A 26,058-nucleotide genomic window follows, 5' to 3' on the forward strand; every position below is an offset into this window, starting at 1 on the left:
TTTGTTAATAGCTTGCTAATTAAATAGGAGTATGATAAGATAAATAAATGATCATAATACAAATAAGTTATAGCCCCATGTTTCTTGTTATTTTCAGAGAGAAATGTTGTAAGTAGCAGCCATGAACAGGAAAACATTATACTTTCAATACCAAAATTCAAATATAATTTTGGCACTGCTAATTCCATCATTATATGAAAATTAAATTAAAAAGACACTGGTACACATTCTTAATGATTAATATTCTGCACAGGTTTTGAGCAAGACATGGATAAATGAAATGCTGACAATCTAGCATATGCTGTGACAAATGAGTGTAATAGACAAGATCACCAACTTTGAATGTCAAGATATATTTGAAGATTCCTTGTCTTCTCCCTACCCAAAGAAACCAAATGTATTATCTGGCTTCTGCTTGCATCACAATGAGCAACAATTTATTGAGGTTCTGCAGCATGCGTTGGGCCACCATCCAAAACAATAAGGGTTTTTAAAAGACAGCTATCCTAATGTAGCTTGTTCTTCTTGAGCATGCATAGGACATAGAAAGATAAATAAGTCAAGGAAACATATTTTGCATCAAATTATTACTACAGGCAACGGATCAGTTCAGTTCAGTCGCTCAGTCGTGTCTGACTCTTTGCGACCCCATGAATCGCAGCACGCCAGGCCTCCCTGTCCATCACCAACTCCTGGAGTTCACCCAGACTCATGTCCATTGAGTCAGTGATGCCATCCAGCCATCTCATCCTCTGTTGTCCCCTTCTCCTCCTGCCCCCAATCCCTCCCAGTATCAGAGTCTTTTCCAATGAGTCAACTCTTCGCATGAGGTGGCCAAAGTACTGGAGTTTCAGCTTCAGCATCATTCCCTCCAAAGAAATCCCAGGGCTGATCTCCTTCAGAATGGACTGGTTGGATCTCCTTGCAGTCCAAGGGACTCTCAAGAGTCTTCTCCAACACCACAGTTCAAAAGCATCAATTCTTTGGTGCTCAGCCTTCTTCACAGTCCAACTCTCACATCCATACATGGCCACAGGAAAAACCATAGCCTTGACTAGACAGACCTTTGTTGGCAAAGTAATGTCTCTGCTTTTGAATATGCTATCTAGGTTGGTCATAACTTTCCTTCCAAGGAGTAAGCGTCTTTTAATTTCATGGCTGCAGTCACCATCTGCAGTGATTTTGGAGCCCCAAAAAATAAAGTCTTGACACTGTTTCCACTGTTTCCCCATCTATTTCCCATGAAGTGATGGGACCGCATGCCATGATCTTCATTTTCTGAATGTTGAGCTTTAAGGCAACTTTTTCACTCTCCACTTTCACTTTCATCAAGAGGCTTTTTAGTTCTTCTTCACTTCCTGCCATAAGAGTGGTGTCATCTGCATATCTGAGGTTATTGATATTTCTCCTGGCAATCTTGATTCCAGCTTGTGTTTCTTCCAGTCCAGTGTTTCTCATGATGTACTCTGCATATAAGTTACATAAGCAGGGTGACAATATACAGCCTTGACGTTCTCCTTTTCCTATTTGGAACCAGTCTGTTGTTCCATGTCCAGTTCTAACTGTTGCTTCCTGACCTGCATACAGATTTCTCAAGAGGCAGGTCAGGTGGTCTGGTTTCCCATCTCTTTCAGAATTTTCCACAGTTTATTGTGATCCACACAATAATATTGGCATAGTCAATAAAGCAGAAATAGATTTTTTCTGGAACTCTCTTGCTTTTTCCATGATCCAGCAGATGTTGGCAATTTGATCTCTGGTTCCTCTGCCTTTTCTAAAACCAGCTTGAACATCAGGAAGTTCATGGTTCATGTATTGCTGAAGCCTGGCTTGGAGAATTTTGAGCATGACTTTACTAGCGTGTGAGATGAGTGCAATTGTGCGGTAGTTTGAGCATTCTTTGGCATCACCTTTCTTTGGGATTGGAATGAAAACTGACCTTTTCCAGTCCTGTGGCCACTGCTGAGTTTTCCAAATTTGCTGGCATATTGAGTGCAGCACTTTCACAGCATCATCTTTCAGGATTTGAAATAGCTCAGCTGGAATTCCATCACCTCCACTAGCTTTGTTCGAAGTGATGCCTTCTAAGGCCCACTTGACTTCACATTCCATGATGTCTGGCTCTAGGTCAGTGATCACACCATCGTGATTATCTGGGTCGTGAAGAAGTGGCAAAGGATTTCTCTAGAGGAGGAAGTCTTCTCGAGGGTAGGATGGCTTGAAGGAGAGGAGTTCTTAGATAAGCAAAGGGAAGGTCTTCACAGGATGCACTATCACAGGTCTAGACAGGACTATGGGTGTATGCACTGAGGTATGTATGGATGAGTTTGGCTGGAAGAGAGGAGCTGTGAAGGGAAGCACATTTATTGTTGGTGACCACACAATGAAATGTGGTTCTTACAGGTTAGAAGAGACAAGATGAGGATCCTTGAAAACCAACCTATGGGACTTCCCTGGTGGTCCAGTGGTTGAGAACCTACCTGCCAATGCAGGGAACGTGGGTTCGATCCCTGGTCCATGAAGATCTCACATGCCAAGGAGAAACTAAGCCTGTGCGCCAGCACAAAAGAGGCCTCCACAATGAGTAGCCCACACACTGCAACAAGAGAGTAGCCATAGTTTGCTATAACTAGAGAAAGCCCAAGTGCAGCAACCAAGACCCAATGCAGCCAAAAATAAATAAATAATTAAATAAATCTTTCAAAGGGAAAAAAAAAAAACAAGCTATGTGGGTACCTTCCAACGAGGGAATGCAAGGAGACTGAATGAAGGCAGTTTCCACTGGAAATCCTAAATTACTCTCGGCCAATCTGGGAGTATTTTGGGAAGGTCAGTCTGGCAAGAGCTATGTAAAGGGTTGGTAAGGGTTGGTTTGAGGAAGATTAGAAGCATGAATACCAGTTAGAAAACAAATGTTTTAGTTACTGGTCTAGTCACCCAGTGATGAAAAGCTGGGAAGCCTGGGAGAAATCAAGATGACTGAAGCTTCTAGTATGGGTGATTAGGAGTCTTTATACTTGATGAATGAATGAGAGAACAAGAAAGCAAGGGACGAAATTCAGAGCAAGCGCTGGTTTAAAAGGGAAAGATGGTAAGTTTGGGTTAGACAAACTAAATTTATAGTGATGACTGAATAGAGAGGTGAAGGTCCTCAGGAGACAGTAGGAGCTGAGAGGCTAAAGTCTAACCACAATCAGAGCTGTAGACGTAAGTTTGGAGTTAATCTCCAGAGAGGTCAACATTTAAGCCAGGTCAAAATTTAAGGCAGTAGAAGCATCCTACACTGGAAGCTCGTGTACAGAGAAGAATAAAAGAGGTTGAAGAATGAGTTTGAGACATATTCAAATTTAGGGAAAAGAAAGAGGAGGTGAATGAAACTAACAAAGAACCTAGAAATGACATAATCTGAGAATTAAGTGGAGACGCAGGACAATGAAACATTGTCCATGCTGACTGGGTCAGAGAGGTTACAGAGAATAGCATCAAAGTTCATTAATAACTTTGGAAAGAATAGCTTCACGAAAATAAGGTGAAAGCTAAAGTGCAATGGTTAAAGAGTAATGGTGGAAAAAGCAGGTATAATGTTTAGCAGTAAATAGAAATGACAGCTATTGAAGGGAAAAGAAAGTAAGGGAAAGATGTTAGTCTTAAAAAAACATCTGTGACAGAGGCTGAGTGCCACAGAGCAGCATGTTGACCTCTCTGCATTGCAGGGGTGATACACAGTATGGCTTTGTAAATTTGATTTCTACTCTTTAGTTTAGCAGGTGACATGCACATCTTTTGATAAAGGACCCTGTACTAATTCCTTATATTCTATTTTCTTAAATGCTTTAAAAAAATAATTGTATGTATTTATTTTTGGCTGTGCTGGGTCTTCGTGCTACTCTGGCTTTTCTCTAGTTGCGGTGAGCGGGGGCTCTTCTCCAATTTCAGTGAGCAGGCCTCCCACTGCAGGGGCTTCTTGTGTTGCAGAGCACAGGCTTTAGGGCACGTGGACTTCAGTAGCTGCAGCACACAGGCTCAGTTGCTCTGCGGCCTGTGGGATCTTTCTGGATCAGGTATCGAATCTGTGTCTCCTGCACTGGGAGGCAGATTCTTTACCACTGAACCACCAGGGAGGCCCTCTTAAATGCTTTGTAATCCAAACTATATTCTACAAGTTAGGATACAGTGATACGTTTCGTTCCACTACATAATGCTTTGTACTGTGAAAGAGTAAATATAGGACTTCCCTGATGGTCCAGTGGTAAAGAATTTGCCTGTCAATGCAGGGACATGGGTTTGATCCCTGGTCCAGGCAGATCCCACATGCCTCAGGGCAACTAAACCTCCGTGCCACAACTCCTGAGCCCATGCACCCTAAATCCTGTGCTCACCAAGAGAAGCTACTGCAACAAGAAACCTGAGCACAACTAGAGAGCGGCCCCCGCTGGCTGCAACTAGAGAAAGCCCAAGCAAAGCAATGAAGACCCAGTACAGTCAAAAAAAAAAAATTAAATGTAAAATCTATAAATATTAAAAAGCAAAAGACCAATAATAGTTAACAGGGCTTCGGTAACTGAATACATCGTAGAATATTTTGGAACTTGAGTAAAAGTAACCCTACCTGTTGGTGACCCATATCCTCTTGTGTTACAAATATCAGCACTGCCTTTATCTTCAGAAACTTCTTGCCCAAGCTTCTTGCCTATACGCATCCTCCTTCTCCACAGCTAACTTCTGTTTGTTTTCCTATTTTCTTTCCACTTTCCCCCAGACACCTATGGTGTTTGTATCTTCCTCGAGTCATAAAATGAGCATAACTAAAATAAGCAAGTGTTTACTTAGTGTGTGCACTAAGGAACTAACCACTGCACCTGCTTTCCGTAGGTTGTGTCACGTAATCCTCCCATTGCATTTAATGGTTGAGGAAAGCGAGGCAGGGAGAGGTTAAATGACTTACCGGAGATCACAAAGTTTGTAGACAGTGGAGCCAATATTAGAATAAAGAAAGTCTTACTCCAAACTCTGTAGCCATCACCAGTTGCCACACTGCCTCTCACCAGATCCTCTAAGTCTCACCAGATCCTCTAAGTCTCTTCAGATCTGCATTCTTTCCAGTCATGAACTTCTTCAGAGTACTGAATTCATTCAGTAATACTTTCCTGTGATTATGGGCAACCACACTGTGCTAGGAGCTGGGGCTTCAGGCGCTAATTGTATGGACACTGAGTGTCCTGACCAGGTGCGATGAGCAAGTCATTGGAAAGGAGTGTGAGGGGTGAATGTCTACAGGCCCTCGTGAGGCCAGGGGTGGGGAGGGCCTTTCCTTAATACTATCGCCCCTAGGCAAGTCAGTCTGCTAGCCTCTGTAAGAGACTCTGGAAAAATTATTTAAGCTCTTTTAGGCCTGTAAGTAAAATATAATAGATTATGTAGAAGTGGTCTCCAAAATTTGTCCTTATCTTTCTTCCTCATCATTTATAGCTGGCTTCAACAAGCAACTCTATGTCCATAACTTCTGATCTGTAACTTCAGTTTGATTCTCTCTTTTGAGCCCTAACTCTAACCAGGGGGCCGTGCCAACAGAGAGGATGCCCCTGTTTCTGACTCAACCTTTATGTATTTAAAACCATTGGAAAAAATAATTGACTCTGAAAACCATTATGTGTTGAGAGTGGTGCTGTCTGCTCTCACCATCAGTACCACTATTCTTCCAGAAATCCAGAGATGAAGTCTGGTTTTAGTTTCTCTTCCTCCTCCCTTGCTCCTGACATCTGAGTGTTCCCAAGCTTTTTTGAATTCCTCCTTCTTTCCACTTCTCACTGCCACCGTCTTGACTTTATTAGCAAGCCTAACCATTGCACTAGCAACATCCCAACTCACCTCTCTATCATGAACCTCTGAAATGATGATATCAGACTAGTCCCCATCCCTCCGTTGTCCCGCTGCCTGATCTAGCCTTCCATGCTCACTATTCTCTCATTCCTACTAACTTCTCCAGTCTGTTCCTCACCACCCTCCCTCATACATCTTATGCGTACATGTCAAGTTAAACCTGTCCCTATTCTCACACAAACCACGAGGCACCTGACTGAGTATGCAGCTTCCTCTATGTGGAATACTTCTCTGTTTTCGGATGTCCAAATACTGTTCATCCTTGAATGCCCTATTCAGATGCACGGTTCTCTACAAAACTTTCTCTCCCCTTTGGTTGGAAATGATCTCTTTTTTGACATGAACTTACATAGCATTTTGCTACTCTTCTAAGCACTCGACAATTTCTACCTTGTTTGTATAGTTATGCATCTTCTCTCTTCTATGTGGTAGTCTTGAGAGTGTAGAAACTAGTTGAGATTCAATCTTACATGTCCCATTGTCCTTAACAGGAAGTGCTCAAGCATATAAACAAGTGAATAGTAATAATAATTAAAAAAAATGAAGGCCAAAAAGACAGATCAACGGGAAGACAGAAGAACAGAAGCAGCAATAGCATACCACCAGCAGCTTGAATGAAATTTCAGAATACTAAGCAGTAGGCATCTCTCTATTACAGAGATTTAGAGTAGGAAAAATAACTGACTACAGTCACATGTTAGAGAATTTTCCAGGACACAAGTTATGTGAAAGAAACAAATTAATACCTCCTTAATGTTCAGATCCACACATTTCTAAAAGCTACAACTTAATGTAAATGAGGTTTTTTAACAATACAAGTTTTTGTTTTTTTTTTTAAAGAATTACTGTTAATGAGGCAGATGATAGGGTAAGGAGCTGGAGATATGCTAATAAAGGAATTAAATATATTATCTTCTAAATTTGAATTTTTGCTTGTACTCAGTAAACCACAGGTCCTCAGCACCAACCCTTTAAAGATGCTACCCCACATCCGAGGTCAGGGGCAGAAGCCCGGAGGACCCCATGTCCTAAGGGCCACGGCCAAGAGGAGTTACCCCACGTCGGAGGTCAGGAGCAGCGGTTGAGAGTGCCAGGCTGCGACGGTGCAGGAACGGCGGAGAGGAGCTACCCTGCGTCCGAGGTCAGGGCGGCAGCCGGGAGGAGCTACCCCATGCCCCACGCCCGAGGCCAGGGGCGGCCGGGAGGACCAACCCCACGCCCAAGGAGCCGTGGCTGCGCGGGCGCAGGAGGGCCTAGAGGAGCTATCCCACGTTGACGGTCAGGAAGGGCAGTGGTGAGGAGATACCCCTCGTCCAAGGTAAGGAGCAGTGGCTGCGCTTTGCCGGAGCAGCCATGAAGAGATACCCCACGTCCAAGTTAAGAGAAACCCAAGTAAGACTGTAGGTGTTGCAAGAGGGCATCAGAGGGCAGACACACTGAAACCATACTCACAGAAAACTAGTCAATCTAATCACACTAGGACCACAGCCTTGTCTAACTGGATGAAACTAAGCCACACTGTGAAGTTGCTTCAGTCGTGTCGGACTATGTGCGACCCCATAGACGGCAGTCCACCAGGCCCCCCGTCCCTGGGATTCTCCAGGCAAGAACACTGGAGTGGGTTGCCATTTCCTTCTCCAATGCATGAAAGTGAAAAGTGAAAGTGAAGTCACTCAGTCGTGTCCAACTCTTAGCGACCTCATGGACTGCAGCCTACCAGGCACCTCCGTCCATGGGATTTTCCAGGCAAGAGTACTGGAGTGGGGTGCCATTGCCTTCTCCCAAACTAAGCCATGCCCTTGGGGCAACCCAAGATGGGCGGGTCATGGTGGAGAGATCTGATAGAATGTGGTCCACTGGAGAAGGGAATGGCAAACCACTTCAGTATTCTTGCCTTGAGAACCCCATGAACAGTATGAAAAGGCAAAATGATAGGATACTGAAAGAGGAACTCCCCAGGTCGGTAGGTGCCCAATATGCTACTGGAGATCAGTGGAAAAACAACTCCAGAAAGAATGAAGGGATGGAGCCAAAGCAAAATCAATACCCAGTTGTGGATGTGACTGGTGATAGCAGCAAGGTCCGATGCTGTAAAGCGCAATATTGCATAGGAACCTGGAATGTCAGGTCCATGAATCAAGGCAAATTGGAAGTGGTCAAACAAGAGACGACAAGAGTGAATGTCAACATTCTAGGAATCAGCGAACTCAAATGGACTGGAATGGGTGAATTTAACTCAGATACCATTATATCTACTACTGCGGGCAGGGATCCCTCAGAAGAAATGGAGTAGCCATCATGGTCAACAAAAGAGTCCGAAATGCAGTACTTGGATGCAGTCTCAAAAACAACAGAATGATCTCTGTTCGTTTCCAAGGCAAACCATTCAATATCACAGTAATCCAAGTCTATGCCCCAACCAGTAATGCTGAAGAAGCTGAAATTGAACAGTTCTATGAAGACGTACAAGACCTTTTAGAACTAACACCCAAAAAAGATGTCCTTTTCATTACAGGGGACTGGAATGCAAAGGTAGGAAGTCAAGAAACACCTGGAGTAATAGGCAAATTTGGCCTTGGAATATGGAATGAAGCAGGGCAAAGACTAATAGAGTTTTGCCAAGAAAATGCACTGGTCATAACAAACACCCTCTTCCAACAACACAAGAGAAGACTCTATACATGGACATCACCACATGGTCAACACCGAAATCAGACTGATTATACTCTTTGCAGCCAAAGATGGAGAAGCTCTATACAGTCAGCAAAAACAAGACCAGGAGCTGACTGTGGCTCAGATCATGAACTCCTTATTGCCAAATTCAGACTTAAATTGAAGAAAGTAGGGAAAACCACTAGGCCATTCAGGTATGACCTAAATCAAATCCCGTATGATTATACAGTGGAAGTGAGAAATAGATTTAAGGGCCTAGAGCTGACAGATAGAGTGCCTGATGAACTATGGAATGAGGTTCATGACATTGTACAGGAGACAGGGATCAAGACCATGCCCATGGAAAAAAATTCAAAAAAGCAAAAAGTCTGTCTGGGGAGGCCTTACAAATAGCTGTGAAAAGCAAAGAGGCAAAAAGCAAAGGAGAAAAGAAAAGACATAAGCATCTGAATGCAGAGTTCCAAAGAATAGCAAGAAGAGATAAGAAAGCCTTCTTCAGCGATCAATGCAAAGAAATAGAGGAAAACAACAGAATGGGAAAGACTAGAGATCTCTTCAAGAAAATCAGAGATACTAAGGGAACATTTCATGCAAAGATGGGCTTGATAAAGGATAGAAATGGTATGGACCTAACAGAAGCAGAAGATATTAAGAAGAAGTGGCAAGAATACACAGAAGAACTGTACAAAAAAGATCTTCATGACCCAGATAATCATGATGGTGTCATCACTGACCTAGAGCCAGACATCATGGAATGTGAAGTCAAGTGGGCCTTAGAAAGCATCTCTACGAACAAAGCTAGTGGAGGTGATGTAATTCCAGCTGAGCTATTCCAAATCCTGAAAGATGATGCTGTGAAAGTGCTGCACTCAATATGCCAGCAAATTTGGAAAACTCAGCAGTGGCCACAGGACTGGAAAAGGTCAGTTTTCATTCCAATCCCAAAGAAAGGCGATGCCAAAGAATGCTCAAACTACCGCACAATTGCACTCATCTCACACGGTAGTAAAGTCATGCTCAAAATTCTCCAAGCCAGGCTTCAGCAATACGTGAGCCGTGAACTTCCTGATGTTCAAGCTGGTTTTAGAAAAGGCAGAGGAACCAGAGGTCAAATTGCCAACATCTGCTGGATCATGGAAAAAGCAAGAGAGTTCCAGAAAAACATCTGTTTCTGCTTTATTGACTATGCCAAAGCCTTTGACTATGTGGATCACAATAAACTGTGGAAAATTCTGAAAGAGATGGGAATACCAGACCCATCTGATCTGTCTCTTGAGAAATTTGTATGCAGGTCAGGAAGAAACAGTTAGAACTGGACATGGAACAACAGACTGGTTCTAAATAGGAAAAGGAGTATGTCAAGGCTGTATATTGTCACCCTGCTTATGTAACTTATATGCAGAGTACATCATGAGAAACGCTGAACTGGAATAAGCGCAAGCTGGAATCAAGATTGCCGGGAGAAATATCAATAACCTCAGATATGCAGATGACACCACCCTTATGGCAGAAAGTGAAGAGGAACTCAAAAGCCTCTTGATGAAAGTGAAAGTGGAGAGTGAAAAAGTTGCCTTAAAGCTCAACATTCAGAAAACGAAAATCATGGCATGCGGTCCCATCACTTCATGGGAAATAGATGGGGAAACAGTGGAAAGTGTCAAGACTTTATTTTTTGGGGCTCCAAAATCACTGCAGATGGTGACTGCAGCCATGAAATTAAAAGACGCTTACTCCTTGGAAGGAAAGTTATGACCAACCTAGATAGCATATTCAAAAGCAGAGACATTACTTTGCCAACAAAGGTCCGTCTAGTCAAGGCTATGGTTTTTCCTGTGGCCATGTATGGATGTGAGAGTTGGACTGTGAAGAAGGCTGAGCGCCAAAGAATTGATGCTTTTGAACTGTGGTGTTGGAGAAGACTCTTGAGAGTCCCTTGGACTGCAAGGAGATCCAACCAGTCCATTCTGAAGGAGATCAGCCCTGAGATTTCTTTGGAAGGAATGATGCTGAAGCTGAAACTCCAGTACTTTGGCCACCTCATGCAAAGAGTTGACTCATTGGAAAAGACTGATGCTGGGAGGGATTGGGGGCAGGAGGAGAAGGGGACGACAGAGGATAGATGGTTGGATGGCATCACCGACTCGATGGATGTGTGTCTCAGTGAACTCCAGGAGTTGGTGATGGACAGGGAGGCCTGGTGTGCTGCAATTCATGGGGTCGCAAAGAGTCGGACACAACTGAGCGACTGAACTGAACTGAACTCAAACATGTCATTTAAAAGCTTGTCTCCTTAAGGCTACTTTTTAAAAATCAAATAAAGTACTCAGCACAACCTCAAGTTTTTGCACTTAAGCTGATATTTAGAAAAGCATCCTTAACTTCTGCACAACAAAGGAAACTATAAGCAAGGTGAAAAGAAAGCCTTCAGAGTGGGAGAAAATAATAGCAAATGAAGCAACTAACAAAGAATTAATCTCAAAAATATACAAGCAACTCCTGCAGCTCAATTCCAGAAAAATAAACGACCCAATCAAAAAATGGGCCAAAGAACTAAACAGACATTTCTCCAAAGAAGACATACAGACGGCTAACAAACACATGAAAAGATGCTCAACATCACCCATTATCAGAGAAATGCAAATCAAAACCACAATGAAGTACGATCTCATGCTGGTCAGAATGGCTGCTATCCAAAAGTCACAAACAATAAATGCTGGAGAGGGTGTGGAGAAAAGGGAACCCTCTTACACTGTTGGTGGGAATGCAAACTAGTACAGCCACTATGGAGAACAGTGTGGAGATTCCTTAAGAAACTGGAAATAGAACTGCCATACGACCCAGCAATCCCACTGCTGGGCATACACACTGAGGAAACCAGAATTGAAAGAGACACGTGTACCCCAATGTTCATCGCAGCACTGTTTATAATAGCCAGGACATACATGGAAGCAACCTAGATGTCCAACAGCAGATGAATGGATAAGAAAGCTGTGGTACATATACACAATGGAGTATTACTCAGTCATTAAAAAGAATACATTTGAATCAGTTCTAATGAGGTGGATGAAACTGCAGGCTATTATACAGAGTGAAGTAAGCCAGAAAGAAAAACACCAATACAGTATACTAACGCGTATATATAGAATTTAGAAAGATGGTAATAATAACCCTGTATGTGAGACACAGATGTACAGAACAGTCTTTTGGACTCTGTGGGAGAGAGCAAGGGTGGGATGATTTGGGACAATGGCATTGAAATGTATATATCATATGTGAAATGAAATGCCAGTCCAGGTTCAATGCATGATGCAGGGTGCTTGGGGCTGGGGCACTGGGATGACCCAGAGGGATGGTATGGGGAGGGAGGTAGGACGGGGGTTCAGGATGGGGAACACGTGTACACCCGTGGCAGATTCATGTCAATGTATGGCAAAACCAATACAATATTGTAAAGTAATTAGCTTCCAAATAAATAAATTTATATTTTAAAAAAAGAACAACAACAACAAAAAGCATCCTTAAGTAGAAAAGAACAAGAGTTTAAAATCAACTACCATATAACCAAAAACATGGATAGATCAATGCCAAGCATTAGTCTTCATAACTTGCAGTTTCAAAGGCAGAGGTGGATGAATGAAGCTCTGTCAGTGTTGGCCGTTTCATTAGTGCTGTGGATATCTGCTTCTAGCTGCAGAATGGTAACTTCTTTAGAGAAGCAAAGTACAATTCTGGAACCTACATGCCTGGATTAGAGATCAAGAAAGAAAAAGTCCAAGGGGCTTCCCTGGAGGTTCAGTGGTAAAAAATCTGCCTGCCAATGCAGGAGAGACGGGTTTGATCCCTGATCTGGGAAGATCCCACATGCCATGGAGCAACTAAGCCCATGAGCCACAACTATTGAGCCTGTGCTCAAGAGCCCGGGAGCTGCAAAGAGAAGCCACCGCAATGAGAAGCTTCCACGCTGCAACCAGAGAGTAGTCCTCATTTGCCGCATCTAGAGAAAAGCCCATGCAGCAACAAAGACACAGCACAGCCAAAAATAAATAATAAAAAATAACCTTTTAAACAGTCTAATGTCCCACAAAAGTAAAAAATCATAAGTCTCTACAAGAGGAAAGTGTGATTAGAACATTACTAATTTTTCTTTGTGAATTTTGTCCTAGCCTCTATCAGTACCACACAATTCCTCAGCATAGAAGATGAAGAGTTCCAATCTACATATTAAAAAAAAAAATGTATTTCAATTCCAAGGAGATACAAGGCAGGCACTTGGCAACGCCTTAAAGGAAGAGTGTTAAAAGGTTTTTGTTTGTACTACTTTGGTTATACAGCATGAAGTTGTTCTTATACTTGTGAAACTATGAAAAAGAAGAGAAAAAGGTGCTCCTGATAAATTAAATAGAAACTGACTTGCAAGACCTCCATTATAGAACATAACAATTTCCTATGCAACTTCTGCTTGGATTTCAAGGTTGGATACCACCTTAAAGTCACTTTGAGGAGCACTTAATTGATCCACAGATATGACAGATATTAATCACTGTTAGTCTAAATATAAAGAACCATGAATAAAGCCCCCTGGAGTTCTTGCCAAAATATAAGACATAAAAAACATGTATAAATACTCTAGCTAACAAAGAGGGAAAAATCCTTACTCTGGATTAACAGCTTCCATCAACATCCAGGCAAAAGAAATTAAACCAAGAGCAAGGCTACTTCACAGCAAGATTTATTAATACATCCAAAAGAAAGAAAGAAAAATCATTTTGTCACACTATATACAGATAATACATACAGTGTTTTATACACATATTACATCAGTTTTTACACAAGAAAAATATACATAAAAATGTAAACTTTTGTATACAAAAACCCTTAAACAAATTAAACAAGGACCAGAAAACAAAAGGAGACCAATCAATTATTATTTCATCAAATTTTTAAAATGGTAATACAGTACATTCATTGAGATATACATGGAAAATGTGAGCCATCTCTTCTTGTTTAAAGGGAAATTACAAACCAAAGCCCATCATTTCCCCAAATGTGGTCTCCCCACCAGCAATAGCACACCCAATACCATGGATACGCCTTTCCTCAGAACTGGGGGCCCTGTCCCCAAACCTGCCAATCTCACCTTGCTCCTACAATCTGTGTAGAAACAAGTGGCTTCTAGCTTTTGTGCATATAACTAAGCTTCTAGCCACTATTAACATAGAGAAGAGTCTCAGTTTGTAAGTTCCCTTTAAGCAGCTTTGAATTTTTTTTTTTTGTATATATATTCTAATGTATGGCCTGTTGAACATACTTGTGTGCCAAGGTGAAGGAGAACACTGAAAAGAAAGGGCTTTGAGGACGGCTCGTCCTTGCTACCGTGCAGCTACTTTGTTAGAAGAGATTTCAAAACTCTGCAACCTGTTGTTTTACTGGTTTTGAATCTGTTACCTCACCTTTGATTTCCCACTGCAACTTGGTTTCAGCGTGCACTTCAGTACTCTGGTTAGTACCATACAACTGCCAAGAGGCTTCTGTTAAAGGCTGCTTCTGATATCAAGTTTTAGCTAAGTTACTCTGTGAAATTCCTCAAACCCTAACTTCTCTATTTGTGTCTTCAGGGGTATTCTTACTCCATCTGTTTTTTGTTAACATCTTACAATTTAGGATTGTCCATCTACACTCCTCTCTCTAGAAGGTCTTGAAATGGAATCTGCTACCAACTCATCATAAAATAAAATACTGAACAGTTTTTTCTTAGTATTCTTCCATTCAGCATGTCAAATTGATATACTAAGGAAAAATACCTGAAGCTGTGGGGAGTAAGAGTTAAATCTAGGTCGGGTACATGCAGACTTGGAGTTCTTAAAAAAAAAAAAAAAAATGTCTGGGAAGACCTTTGACTAAATAAATGTAAAACCTGCTTAAGATAGCTTCATGAGAGAGCTGTCTTTTCTCAAAGTTGAATTTTGAACAAGGCAGAATAACAAGTAGGTGATAAATTTCCCTGCAGCTAGAGAGTAGTTAACTTCCCCCAAGCAAAATGATCTCAATGATCATTAATTATTAACGAAAGGAAGAGGCAAATTGGTGAATTAAGTTGATCTGGGAGATGGTGGATGACATATGGTAATGGAAATGTTAGGGTTGCTTTATAACTGAAATAAACAGGCTGGTTTGTGGTGTATCTCCATTTCAGAGAGAGGAAGACACGTGAGGGGCCTCAAGTGAGTCTCCAGTTCTCTTCCTCTCCCGGGATAGGTGGCGTTTTTAAAATGACAGTCTCCCTTTCAGTTAAAAAAAAATAATAACAATAAAAGGAGGAGAAATAAATAATGTGTGGACCTCTTTAGATGAGACTTCTAAATGTTCTTTAAATAACTTTTGATAATGTTATTTTAAATCATTACATACAACTGCTATCGCAGTGACAATATTCCAGTAGGGGTAGCATTTTGCTAAATGTAAAAGATTGCCATTTAAAACTCATACATATACATGTGTATATACAATATATCAACACTATTTATATACATATATATCTAAAGAGCAACATTTCATTGCCTTTGAATATCTATATATTCACTCACACAATATATACTAGAGACATACTGTGTGAGTATATAGGAAAGTATATGTACACATGCTCCAACATGTATATATACACTTCTGTCTGTGTGTGCATAAAAGCTTTAAAGGCACAATATATAGGGATGCAAGTTTTCTAGAGAGCTGCAGCAAAGTTAAAACAGAATGTCACAAATGTGAGAAAAGTCAAAAGGAAATACAGCAGAATTCATTAAAGCAGTTTCATCATGAAGAAAATGAGTTATAGAATTCAAGAGGCTCTCCATTAAAATGAAAATGGTAAAAGTATGATCAATCACAAAGTAAAACAAAATTTTAAAATGACAAATTAGTGACAATAAATGAAAAAATAAATATAATACTAATGTCAATCATAAAAGCACAATTATGTTTTTCCAATTTAAGTAAAACATCCCCAAATTAACTAGGTAAAACTTTCAAAGTAGTTCTGTTTGAATGTTGATCTTTTGTTTATTGGTTGGTTGTTTTTGAGACAAATGATGCCCAATTTTCAAAATTACCATAGAAAGTATTGCCAAAATTTGTGTCTTCCGGGAAATTTCAGAGACAAGTGAAGTGTTAATGAAATATGGTTAGGCCAAATGATTCTGGCAAAAAGGACCTAATAAAGGAGAAAAAAACACAAAGTAGTGTGATTTTTAAGTGGTGAGAGATTGACTTAGAAGTCCATGAAAATGAAGAATAGTGGGAGTGGCAAGTAAGAACAGTTCTAAAAGGAATTCATAAACAAGACTATAATCCTAAGGACTTCCATCTTTGTATGCTCTGATAATTACACTAGACTGTCCCTCTTCTTGCTTATAGAATAATCCACAATTCTCCAAAGATATATAATCTTGCTTAACAAAGGCTGTTTATCTGTTACACACACACTTTTTTTCTTTTAGGGAAATATATGTATATAGATTTATCTATACACACACATATACATACGTGTATATATAGATTTATACAAATGTATAAATAAACATAATACTTCTCAATCTTTCCATCGACAAGGCAAGTTCACATTCAGCAAAGTGCCACCACATCCCATATACACATCTCTGTACAGATATACACAAAAGGGCTTAGCTTCACCCTTCAATCAGGGGAATTTATTCTAGCAAATCCCATTAACCAGTAACTGAAGGGAGAAATGGCACCAATACAACCTCCCTTCTTTCATTTGCATGCATATGTACAAGAAATACGCAGATTTTTAAAAAATCCATAAAGCAAGAGTGAATGAAACTGGGAGATGCTGCAAAAAATACAACTGTAAAAACAACATACAAAAAGCTTTCCTAGGTCTTGAGTATATCTAAAATGAATGAGGCTTCAAAGATAACGACAAATCCAGACGTCATTTATCAGAAGTTGTTTTAACATGTTTCAAAGTACGATTTTTTAATATTAAAAATAAATGTGACTGGAGCATTTAATAAAACTCTAGCTTTGACTATTTTAGACCACCAGACACTTCAGTAATGAATGTATAGCAAAATGACAAAACTCAAAATACAGGAATGCATTTTTTAAAAATTGCATATAAACCAGGTAAAAAGTCAAGGGTATCATAATTTTCCTATAGCCAAAATATGGTGGTTTGGGGGCATGCTAACTTCATAAATAACAACACAACTGAGTAATTTAAAAAAAAAAATTTGGAAATAACTGAAATCAACCCAGCTTTGAAATGTGCATGGTGAAATGATCCCACCAACTCTTTAAACAAAGGAGCCCCTTTAAAAATGGCATTCTTTACAAAAGGCCTCAACTTTATTTCACCAAGAAAAGGTGATCAATAATATTTTATAACTCAGAATACGAAGAAATCTATTATTAACATAAAAAAGATTCAACTGATCTCTGGTCCCACCACCCCAATAGATAAACACAGCTCATGTACAGGTCTGTTTTTCTCTTATTTTTCCACTCAAAAGCAAGAGGCTGGTCTTAGAACCTGCTGTTTTTTGTGTTGTTTTAAAAACATAACATAAGCTAATCAAAAGCTTGAAATAAAATGCACATGATATCAGAGCTAGCCTTTTAACATAACACAATCAAGAATTTGGTGTATTTATACAACAGAGACAATGAGAAAGGAACTCCAACGCCCTCAACTAAATAAATCATATTTCTACCATACATTCTGTTGCCTTTCTCTTTTTACGTAAGCACACATTCATCTCTCTCATACACGTGCCCCCAATGTATATTTTTGCATGTGTGTAAAAACACAGACAAATACATGCACACAAGTACTTTAATTCTATTTTTAAGTCACAGTGGGAATTCCTTAGTGAGGAGGGATAAAAAGTTCCTGAATAAGACACTGAGAACATCTAGATTTATTATTTTTCCTATTTGACTTCCCAACTTACAGAATAAACTGTAATTAAAAGAATAAATCCATAGGAAATAAAAGAGGTCTTAAAAACTTAATTTACAAATTCCAGCTACAGTAGTTGGGAGTTTTTACTTGATCTATGTATTTCTATTTACCCTGTAACTAAGCTTCTAGCCATCTTAAGTGTAAACCACAGATCATTTACTAAGGAAACGTGATTTCTCAACGGTTCTATGAACAGTAATAAATGGTCTAAAGGTGTTCTACATTTTGAGGCCCCAGGATATCCTTCTATTTTATATATCTGCAAGGTAGCAAAGGATAGCTATACACCTTGACACGGCAGAGATCCAGTGTAAAAAGGTGCTTCACTAGTTTGTTTTGTCAAAAAAAAAAAAAAAAGCTCATATATAATTTTTTAGCTATTAAACACATAGGCAACATAATTCATTACACTCAATACAGCTTTAGTATAAAACTTATAATTTATGAGGTGATGTTAATAGCATAAATTAATATACCTTTTCTCTTAAAATCTACAATAAGTATTCTGAAAGCTCATTGGGGAAGGAAAGTTTTAAATAAAAGTTTTAAAGCTGTGCGTGGTGGGAAAGGATTCTGTATGCTGAGGCTGAGATGAGAGCCTGAAGGAGAAGGAGAAGCGTCCCAAGCAAGACACCATGGGCTACGAAACCAAACGTTTTCTCTTTCCTGCGCTCTCTCAATGATGAGTCACCTTTAGTTGCTTTTAAAACTAATTTCTTATTTTAAAAACTGCCCTAATTTCCACAAGGAATCCCTGAGACATACTCAACACTATACAGTGAAAAGAATTATCACTGTTGAGAGGAACTGATTCAACCCTTCCGAGCAGATGAAGACAACGTCCTAAGTACCAAACCTTCCCATCCCTTCCAGGCTCATCAGCTGGAGCCAACCGTACTTCAGTGACGCAGGGTGGAGCCAGGTCAGGGCAAATCAGTCTATTCTCCAAGTAAAAGCAAGGGTGGCGTTTAAACTGCATTGGAGCCTTCTGCACTGCATGTTGAAAAGTTTTCCACGGGGAACTTTGGGTGCATATAGAGCTTACTTCAGTGGCCCCCAGCTTAAAAAAAAAGAACCAAGTGAAAGAAAAGGTTCTCTTGGGCCAAGAGCAGTACAGATCATGCGTGTATGTGTGTACACACACTTCAGTGCTGGGGGTGGGCTGAGCAAGCAGGCAGAAGGGAAAAACGGAAGGAAAGCTGTGCTCCCCTACTTTGCTGAGAGTGAGACAGGTTTTCTCTTAGAAGACTGTTTTCCCAGACTGCACTTGAGACCGCCACAACGCTGCCATTCAAAGTAGCCAAACGTTCCCAAGCTTTGGGAACCTGGAGGGGGGAGGGGGTGTCATCCCACATTTGCTCTTTCACTCTCTATCAAATGCCACGTTTCCTTTTATTTGCTCTGTATCACAGTGCAGAGAGAGGGAAGCTAACAAAAAATCAGAGTAGGAGTAAAAAGAGAGAATTTTTGCTATTTAGAAATAAGGCTAAGTCTGACCCACAATTTTTGCATTAATGACACTGGTTATTAGAAGAGACATAATTACTCATTTATGTTTTATGTTTTCTTTCCTAACTCACTGATCAGAAAAAAACACTTGAGATATTCAAATATATTCTTCACTGATCTTTTATTACACATCTTTTGAAAGACAGTATTATAAAAAAAAAGTTGCTTTAATTAACTAAACATGGATTTTGTGTCCCTCTAATATATGATATTGGGCTTCCCAGGTGGCTCAGAAGGTAAAGCATCTGCCTGCAATGCGGGAGACCTGGGTTTGATCCCTGGGTCGGGAAGATCCCCTGGAGCTAAGGAAATGGCAACCCACTCCAGTATTCTTGCCTGGAGAATTCCATGGATGGAGCAGCCTGGTAGGCTACAGTCCACGGGGTGGCAAAGAGTTGGACACGACTGAGCAACTTCACTTCACTTCAATATATGATATTAGAAATCTTTATAAAGTTCACGGTATTAAGCAGTCACTATATTGTTTTACTTTTCTATAGAATGCCCATTAAAATTCAGTTGTTTTCAATGTATTGAGAGGGGGGGAAACAAAATCTATGTTCTGTCCAATATATATTCCCACACTCACCTTTCTCCAACAAATATAATTCTCGGCAGGACAAAAAGTCCTTGGAGCAACGTAGCTGTCTGCGATGAAACATTCGGACTGACTATACTTTCTTCCAGGGAATCCTTTAAATTGCCTCATTAAACTGCAGAATTCTGTTGACCATTTAAACAACCACTGCATTATTCTATATACACCAGATTAAAAACAGAATTTAATAAGAGTGTTAAAAGAAGGCTAAAAAGAAAGATGAAGAAACCAGAAACTAAATACCTAAACAAATTTTAAATGAATTTGAAACCTATTAGCTTGAAATGATAGTTTAGTGTTATTAACAGCCTCAGCTCTTTGCAATACCAAACCACAGCAACCTTTTGAACTAACTTGGAGAAAAAGCAACTTGCCTCCCACAAACACTGCGGATGAAGCTACCACCACCATTACCAGCCCCACAAGGCAGGAGCACAGGAAGGACTGCAGGCAAGTATCAGTGAACTTCCAGGATGGGTGTGACCTACACAGGCTCAAATTCTACTGCCAAATGATAAAAGCCCAGTAGTATGGATCAATAGAAATATTTTTTTCAGGTAAGAAGAAAATCACACAGGTAGGGCAGCTGTGTGTATCATGGACACTGTCTTTGCCTCTGTGGATTACAATCATGGACCGAACGACCTCTGATAAGGAAAAGCTTTAGTGTTAGTCACAGAAAATGATGCTGCTTAACTTGCAGTTGAGAGATTAGGCTTATTTAAGAAATAAATCTTATAAATAATTATTTGGCAAAGATAAAGTATTCGCTTTCTTTAGCCTTAAACCACTCAAGACAATAACTATGATTTTAAGGAAAAGAAAAAAGTTTTTCCAACTTTATGTCCATACCTACTATTTGCTTCTCATTAAATTATACTCTTTTCATGGAGGGACTCTAGGCACATCACACTGCCTGCCAACATGAAATTGCTCAGGAAGTCATTTATGAGACAGTTCTAGTTCACATGGTAGGTTACTAGAGAAAAGAATCCTTTGTCATATAAGCTATGTGGTGATAATTAGAAAATTTTTCCATTGCATAGTCTGTCACTTGGTGGGTTAAATGTAATTGCTATTTACTACTGCGGATTGTTTACTAACTACATAATCTACCCAGATGTGCAAATTGCTAAGCCATTTTTACAGGGGAAAATCAATGTCTTAAGTACTTTAACTAAAATAATATTAACAGTTATGTAGAGAGTGTAAAGGAGAAAAACACATCTTTCCTTCGGATGCTATAGATCACAGCCAGTGAGCATTATACATTAGCATGGAATTCAGATTCTCAGAGCACAGAATGTATCCATTAACTGCAGCAACTTTGTAAACTGATCTAACTGGCCTTTATAAATGGTCCCAAAGAACTGCAGAAACAGAGTGAACCTTCTTTGCCATTATTTCTCATGAGTTGAGTTTTAACACTAAAATGAAAGCTAGTATCCACGTAATTAGATAGAACCTTATATCAAATTTGTTTCTGATTCCAGTATTGCCTTATTGGAGCCTTAAGTGCTATTTTAAAAGACACTAATTTTCCTATTTCTGGAGTAAAAGATACTTCGTTTCTTTCTTTCCATGGTAATAGCAAACCTGCTACTAAGAGAGTAAAATTGCTCCATTAGCTAAAACAGCAACCTAAGGGTTATCTCTGGGTTCACAGATGTTCTTCTCTTTCCAAAAAGGGACTCACAAGAAACAGCAAGAGTAAAGTGAATCGCAAGCATGGATATTTATTTTGAAGTAGACAAAGTGAGAAGAAAAATTTGTTTTTTCGCTACTTTCTTAAATCTACACAGGTACTTTCTACGGGTGCCCTTTCTTCAGCTATTTATCGTGGGCATCTACACAAAAACGAATTTACTCAAAAGTTTTTGGTGTGAAGCTGTAACTGGCAACATTCCTGATCATTTCATGCCTCCTTACCAGAAAGCAGGAAAGGGCTTAAAAATGCACAGAAAACAGAAAATTGCAAACAATAAAATGTGCAACTTACTGCAAACTCAGTTTCCATAACTGAAGAATTTTAAGCAGCTACCACAAGGGACAAATTGCCAGAAAAATTCAAATCAACATCCCATGACTTTCCCTTCACTGTCAAAGAAGGGCTGATAAGAAAGTCAATGTGTATGTACCACTTTTAGTTCAGTAAAAAAGAAAGTCAATGGGCTGCTCTGCTACAACCTGTGATTAGTACACAGTGGAGACGGAATCGAATCACTAAGAATGGACAATTAGCATGTGATGGTTATAATGGGATGTGAAGAGTTCAGTGAACTAAATGACACTTTTGAGCAGAGGTAACTACTCATAATCATTTCATTACAGTACATTAAAATTAAAAAGCTTACTAACATAGGTTCACAGGTGAGAAATACTCAGATTATCTGTTCTCACCATTCAGAATAAAAATTTATGGTGCTACCAAATATAATTTTGCTTTGTGACATAATTTTATAATTTAGAAATTTCTCAATCTGCAAAAAAGGCAAAGCTATTAAAAAATAAATCTTCCAATCAATTATCATGATTAAAAAAAACCTAAATATATTACAAACATATATTTGGCCCACAAAAAGAAAACTTCAATAAATACAAAATAGGGCATATCATGATTTCATACAGTCATGTGACATTTCCCCTCCATAATCTCAGGCACGTGGTATCTGCATAATGCCTGCTGATCACCATCATTCCTTTAAAAAGCAGAGAAAGAAAAGCTTTCAAAAGAAGGGACTGGTTAGAATTAGCATGGCATAAAGAGAAATACATAGAGGAAGTAGGAAAATACATCCAAATCTTTACCTATTGAAAAGGAATTAAGATCAAATATTCCCTGACAAATGAATTATTATATCACATCATTAATAGATATGTTCTCTCTACGCATCTTTTAAAATATATATATGTAAATTAGACTAGATTCAGGTATAAATAGCCAATGGTATCTCAAGGGACAGTGAAACTTCTCAGCAAAAGCAGAGAACAGATGCCTTTAAAATCTAGTTCCACCCTTGGGCGGAGGGTGGGGGGTCAGGGAGAAGGCAGGTTAAAAAGAAACCTCACATATTCATTTCATAGTCACCAACTTACTAAACTATCCAATATGATTTTTAACCTTCAAGATCTGGTATTTCAAAAAAATTCCCCAAACTTAAACCTAAATACTTAAAATTATTTTAAAAGTACCAAAGGGTGAGTAAGATTTATGTCTAATTTCCATATTTTGCTTTGAAAGAAAATTTTAAAATGTGTATCCTTCAGATATTACATGTCACTTCACAACTGGTACATTGATTCTACAAGTGTCATCAACATTTTACAAACTTTACCAAAGAATCACTACTGTAAACATGAAAAATCCCAAAGCAAAAGATGGATCAAGGAGTTCACAGATCCCATCTCTCCAAACCAATCTTGAACTATCCTGCTTTTCACATCAAAACATTTTCTTTAATTACATCTTGTGAATATATTCCATGGAAGAGGGATTCAGAAACAAATGCTGTCTAAAAAGGCAATACAACCAACCATCAGACCTCAGAATTGCAGCAACCCCTGCAGTCCTGGCCAAGCTCTTCACCACATCCGCCGGGCACTGATGTGAATTCAGCTTTCTGTGTTCTGGGCTAACTTAGCAGAAAAGGGTTGTGCTACTCACGCCACCAGACTGCCACCCTTCTCCATTCACCAAGGTCGGCTAACTCAGTGGGAAAGAACGACCAACCTTATTAGGGCTCTGAGATGTGGGAAAGGAGAAGAGACTTCTACTTATTAGGAAATAAGAAAAAAAAAAACCAATGGGACAGCTGCTTCCTGCCCTGCACAGAAATACACGCGTGGGTGCACACACACACACAGGCAGTCAAAAGACTAATTCTTTTTCTTTTTAATTAAACATGATCACAATTAGGAATGGAATCCTGGCCTCATGTGGTGTTTGCTGAGCAGTTGGTGCTAAGACAGAGGCTTGAATCTGCCTCTGCACACCATTTGCCATTTCTTACACAGAACTCGATGAACAGGCTCATTCTAGCTAGAACCACCTGTGTAAAGACCTGGTATTAGAATGGAAAGCATTGATCTACGATACTAAGAAATAGTAAAGGGCACTGGTAATCTGAGGTATCTTCCACTTCTAGGACTTGCTGCTGAAAGTCGATTCTATCCAGTCACTGTGCTGAGCCGCTAAGGAAACCACTGGGGGGAGGGTGGACCCGCCAGGAGGGAACGAGCACCAGTGCCAAGGAGCACATGTGAACACTGAAGCGAGGTCCACCGCAGGGGGAACTTGTTTAACTGGAAAAGGGGAGTTCTCCTCTAGTCCCCGTCTGTTATTTTTAAAATCTTCTTTAGGAAAAGGGGGCGAGGGGGTGGGTGATAAAGAGGGAAAAGAAGATAGAAAACACCAGGTTCCCCACCTGCCTGCAAACACACAGACACGCTCAGTTAGGGGAGGTAAAGGGAGAAGATGCGTTATTGGTACTTGTAGCTGTGGCACCTGTTACTGTGAAGCCTGTGGGAGGCGCTATCGAGCTGTGGCTGGGCTGCAGGTCCTTGGGAATGCCACTGTGAGAACTCAGCTGGTGGCCGAAGGCTGCGCTGAACTGAGGGAGTTGCTGCTTGGGGGAGGTGGAGGCCAGCAGTTCAGCGGAAGGCCCCATGCCACTGAAGCTGGTCTGCGGTAACCCCGGGAGCACACTGGAGCTGCTGGGGGTCACGGTGGCGAAGGCAGGCTGTGTGGTCTCTGAGTTCGAAGTGGTGGGCGGCGTGGAGAGGGACGTGGAAAGAAGATGCCCATCGGCGACGAGAAGGTTGCTGAACGGAGAGGGGTCTCCGAGGTTGACGGGGAGATTGCCCCAGTGAGTTCTGGGGTTCACGACCCCTCCAAGTGGCACCTCAAGTGGCGTCGGGAGCAAGTGCTGCGCCATGACGGGCATCTCTGCTGAGAAGGTAGCTGCCATGTTATCACCAGAGTAAGATGTCGTGTGGGGAGAGGTGATGTGGTCACTGTAGGGAGACGGCACGTGCTCGCTGTCATAATGGCTTCCATGGGGCGAGGAGTGTGAGTGATCACTGCTGTATTGCTGTCGTGAGGTGATTAGGTCATCTGCCTTGCTCAGCAGCTGGGCAGGATGTGGCCTCTGGGAGGCATGGCTGCCATCATGAAGTCCATGAAACTGTCCTGGGAAGGCTCTCTCCCCAAGGGCACTCTGGCTCATCAGAGTGGCAGAAGTAAGGCTGACGCTGGCGGGGGCAGAGAACTGCCCCTGGATCTGCCCTGCCAGGGGTGTAGGTGGGTTAGACAAGGTAGCTGAACGGAGCAGGCTCTCATCCAGCTCTAGGCTAGAGAAGTTGTCATGGACTATACGCCCATTCAGCAGCTCCCCCAGGTCCGTGTTGACCTCTCGGCTCAAGGACGGGATCCCCGACGCTCCTGTCCCTGTGGAGAAAACCCCTATTCCTCTGTCTGACAGCTCCTGGACGGGCACACCATCTGACTGGGTGAGCACCCCAATGGTACTCAGGCACTCGAGAGAAGTCACGGCCTGCAAGGCCCGTTCAAGTTCCTCGGCCTCTTCGGTGGTGGGGAGGAGGTCTCCGTTCTTTCCTGGGTAAACAAGAGCTATCAACAAGTCAGCGGGGCTTCCACCATCCTGACCACAAAAATCCACACATAAGAACTATCTGTCAAGACATTCTACTAAGGACTACTAAGGAGAGCAAGAGTGACATATTCACGGCAGGACAGGTGAGCCTGAACCACATTTTCGGGTCACTGACAGCATTCTCACAGCCATCTCAACACAGTGTTCAGTGCTCAGGAATCTATTTAAAACCCGGGGTGACTATCTGATTATAGGTATGTTTTTACCCAAAGTTATATTAAGACATTAAAACAGAAAACATATCTATCGGTTCACATGTGAGATAAAAGGCTGTGCAGGAGGAACCCTGTTAGCTCTTCTGCTCTTGGGCTCTTTCACCTGGAGGGACAGCCCCGTGAACCCAGAACACAGAACTCCACGTATATCTCAGCACAAAAGCAAGTGCTCAGCTCACTTTGTTGGTTACCTTTTCCCACGTTTCTGCATTACTCTCTGCTCTTCCCCTCTCACACGTCTCCCATTTCTAAGGAATTTTCATAAAATGGAAGCTACACTGATTTCCTTTCCAATATCAAAAAACCTACTGTTAGGAACTGGAGTAATCACTGCAAAAATATCCAGTTTTTAATGGTGAAGGAAACATTCTCAGAGTAGAAAAGATTTCCCTTGAAAGCACTAAACAATTGGTGGGGTTAATGTTGTGGAAAAGTGCACTTCAACTGAAGTACAGGGTGGGGTATCAAAATGAAGACAAGTTCTGAAAGTTCAATAAACTCAAGTTTAAAATGTCTTTATTCAAAAACAAA

At 40.7% G+C, this 26,058-nt stretch overlaps 1 protein-coding gene and 1 long non-coding RNA gene across 12 annotated transcripts in view; both read right to left on the reverse strand.

Moving 5' to 3' along the window:
• Positions 1 to 337: 337 nt before the first annotated feature.
• LOC132343212 (uncharacterized) lies at positions 338 to 8,238 on the reverse strand. The gene is made up of 2 exons (XR_009491926.1): positions 2,481 to 8,238; positions 338 to 2,345 (listed from the first exon to the last, which is right to left on the reverse strand). It is a non-coding gene; the product is annotated as an uncharacterized lncRNA (long non-coding RNA).
• A 5,028-nt stretch (positions 8,239 to 13,266) lies between these two features.
• INO80D (INO80 complex subunit D) overlaps positions 13,267 to 26,058 on the reverse strand; it is a 70,563-nt gene continuing 57,771 nt past the window's right edge. For 9 of the 11 annotated variants that reach the window (XM_024975216.2, XM_010802256.4, XM_024975222.2 and 6 more), the window contains one exon: positions 13,267 to 25,269. In XM_024975216.2, the coding sequence (XP_024830984.1) occupies positions 24,089 to 25,269 (1,181 nt within the window). In that variant the 3' untranslated portion in view covers positions 13,267 to 24,088. The remainder of the gene's footprint in view (positions 25,270 to 26,058) is intronic. The other 2 variants (XM_024975230.2, NM_001205940.2) reach the window with 2 other exon arrangements.

Source organism: Bos taurus, chromosome 2 (assembly GCF_002263795.3).
Source record: "Bos taurus isolate L1 Dominette 01449 registration number 42190680 breed Hereford chromosome 2, ARS-UCD2.0, whole genome shotgun sequence".
NCBI classification, from domain to species: Eukaryota; Metazoa; Chordata; class Mammalia; order Artiodactyla; family Bovidae; genus Bos; species Bos taurus.